The 1,868-nt window shown below is 31.5% G+C and overlaps 1 protein-coding gene across 1 annotated transcript in view; it reads left to right on the top strand.

The window, feature by feature from the left end:
- Positions 1-816: 816 nt before the first annotated feature.
- LOC111086958 (intraflagellar transport protein 20 homolog) overlaps positions 817-1,868 on the top strand; it is a 3,417-nt gene continuing 2,365 nt past the window's right edge. The window contains exon 1 of the mRNA XM_022391889.1: positions 817-1,082. Coding sequence (XP_022247597.1) covers positions 952-1,082 — 131 coding nt within the window. The 5' untranslated portion in view covers positions 817-951. The remainder of the gene's footprint in view (positions 1,083-1,868) is intronic.

The raw sequence follows: 1,868 nt of genomic DNA, 5'->3' as shown, positions 1-1,868 counted from the left end.
ACAGAATTTTATTACAACAAAAACAAAAGAAAACACAGTGTGCATACTTGTTCGGATAGTACCATAGTTGGTGAACTACTAGGTGGTGTTTAGTCCTATAGCCTCCTTTTTCTCGGGATTGATCCCCATGGAACTAAACCACAATGATCCTAAAATAAGGTCTTTACTTGAAGATATCCTTATGAAACTTACTTAAGAAATGAAGCTTCAATATACAGGTAATCTTGGTTTTCTACTTTCGACGGCATCACCTCGCGACGCTTGCACTCTCACAGCTTTTGTTGATTGTTACATACAGACATCATTCATTGGGCCAACAAAGCAGGTGATCTCCTTCAATACGGAAGTGCTATGTTACTACAATATCCCCTCTAGCAGAGTTTGTATCTGCTATGACTAACAAATTATAAAAATTCCTGCATAACTAAAAGCACAGAGAAAAAATGTGTCTGCATATCATAATTCCATGTTTATTTTGTTTGTCGTTAAGCACAAAGCTACACTATGGACTATCTGTGCTGTGCTTATTGCATAAATCGAAACCCGATTTTTACCGTTTTAAGCCGGCAGATTTACCGATAAGCTACCGAGGAGCTTTTATATTTCTATCAAAACATATAAACGTAATATTTTACTATTTGTTTTCTAAAATTAAAACTTAATTATTTTACATGTATATAGTAATTCATTTTATATGAAAGACAAAAATATAAATTGGACTATTGATTACCGCTTAATAATTTATTCTATTTTTATTCCAGTAACTAATTACTGTGGCATATGGAACTTCTAAAATGCAAAAAGGAGCCCAGATTCATTGAAATCAAAAGAGGGCGCTTATTATGCTTGCGTTTTTGTTTCATTATTAAATAATATGTTAGGCATAACGTTATTAGTAAAGTAAACTACCTGAGTGGTGAAACTTTTATGTGAACTATAATCACAGAAAAAATGAGTGCTGAAGCATTTGGGAAGAATGGGCTTTTTTTCGATGAATTGAACAAAATAAGGATTCTCGATCCTGCAGTTTCACAGGAGACAAATGAATTGAAAGAAGAGTGTAAAGAATTCGTAGATAGTAAGTATGACTAGTGTTGCCGAGTCAAGCTAGTTCAGTACAGTAGTGCGCAAAACTAGAAATTATAATTAAGCTAGACCCTGGACATCAATCAACAAATATTGGAAAAGCGAAGGAATAGGCTGAATTAAAGTCGAACTATAAATATTCATAAAATTTACAACGGAAATATTCATTTACCATTGTATGTAAAAGTAAAACTACAGTAAACTAACCTGGTGTGTAGTATACTTGATATTACGTTAAACAAGTATTAGCATAATTCACATATTTTAGGGTATTTCAAAATTTTGCTAGTTTGATATATAAAACTATTTTAAAAAAATAATTAGTTTCGTCTGAAGTTTTGAAAAATTAGGAAAGGGAGATGCACTCTTTTATTTCTTAATCTTACCTTTTACTACTTAGTCAAGTACTACTACTAATATTAATAATAATAGTATTCAACGTAAAAGTACTGGACAAGCTTCCAGTATTGTTTTTCTAAATAATGATGGATTATACCATTACCAGAGTCTAAGCTGACTCTTAAACTTCTGTAGTGGTTTGTCTAAACTAATCTGAACATTTTGAGTAGAACTTAAAAATCCTGTAGCCAAGTCGTACAGTAATTTGTGTGAAATTGTGGATACTATGCGAAACCTATATGAGTTGTTTATGTTTTAAAAATATATACATTTTTTCTTAAAACTTTACTTTTAAACAAACATATTGGATCTGGTGAACATCTTTGAACTGATTGCAACTAATGATAAGAAACCATGCTTAGACATCTGGAATAAATGAAAAC

This window comes from Limulus polyphemus, unplaced genomic scaffold (genome assembly GCF_000517525.1).
Source record: "Limulus polyphemus unplaced genomic scaffold, Limulus_polyphemus-2.1.2 Scaffold1584, whole genome shotgun sequence".
NCBI classification, from domain to species: Eukaryota; Metazoa; Arthropoda; class Merostomata; order Xiphosura; family Limulidae; genus Limulus; species Limulus polyphemus.
Note: the sequence above shows the minus strand (reverse complement) of the source record. Positions and strands in the feature narration are given on the sequence as shown.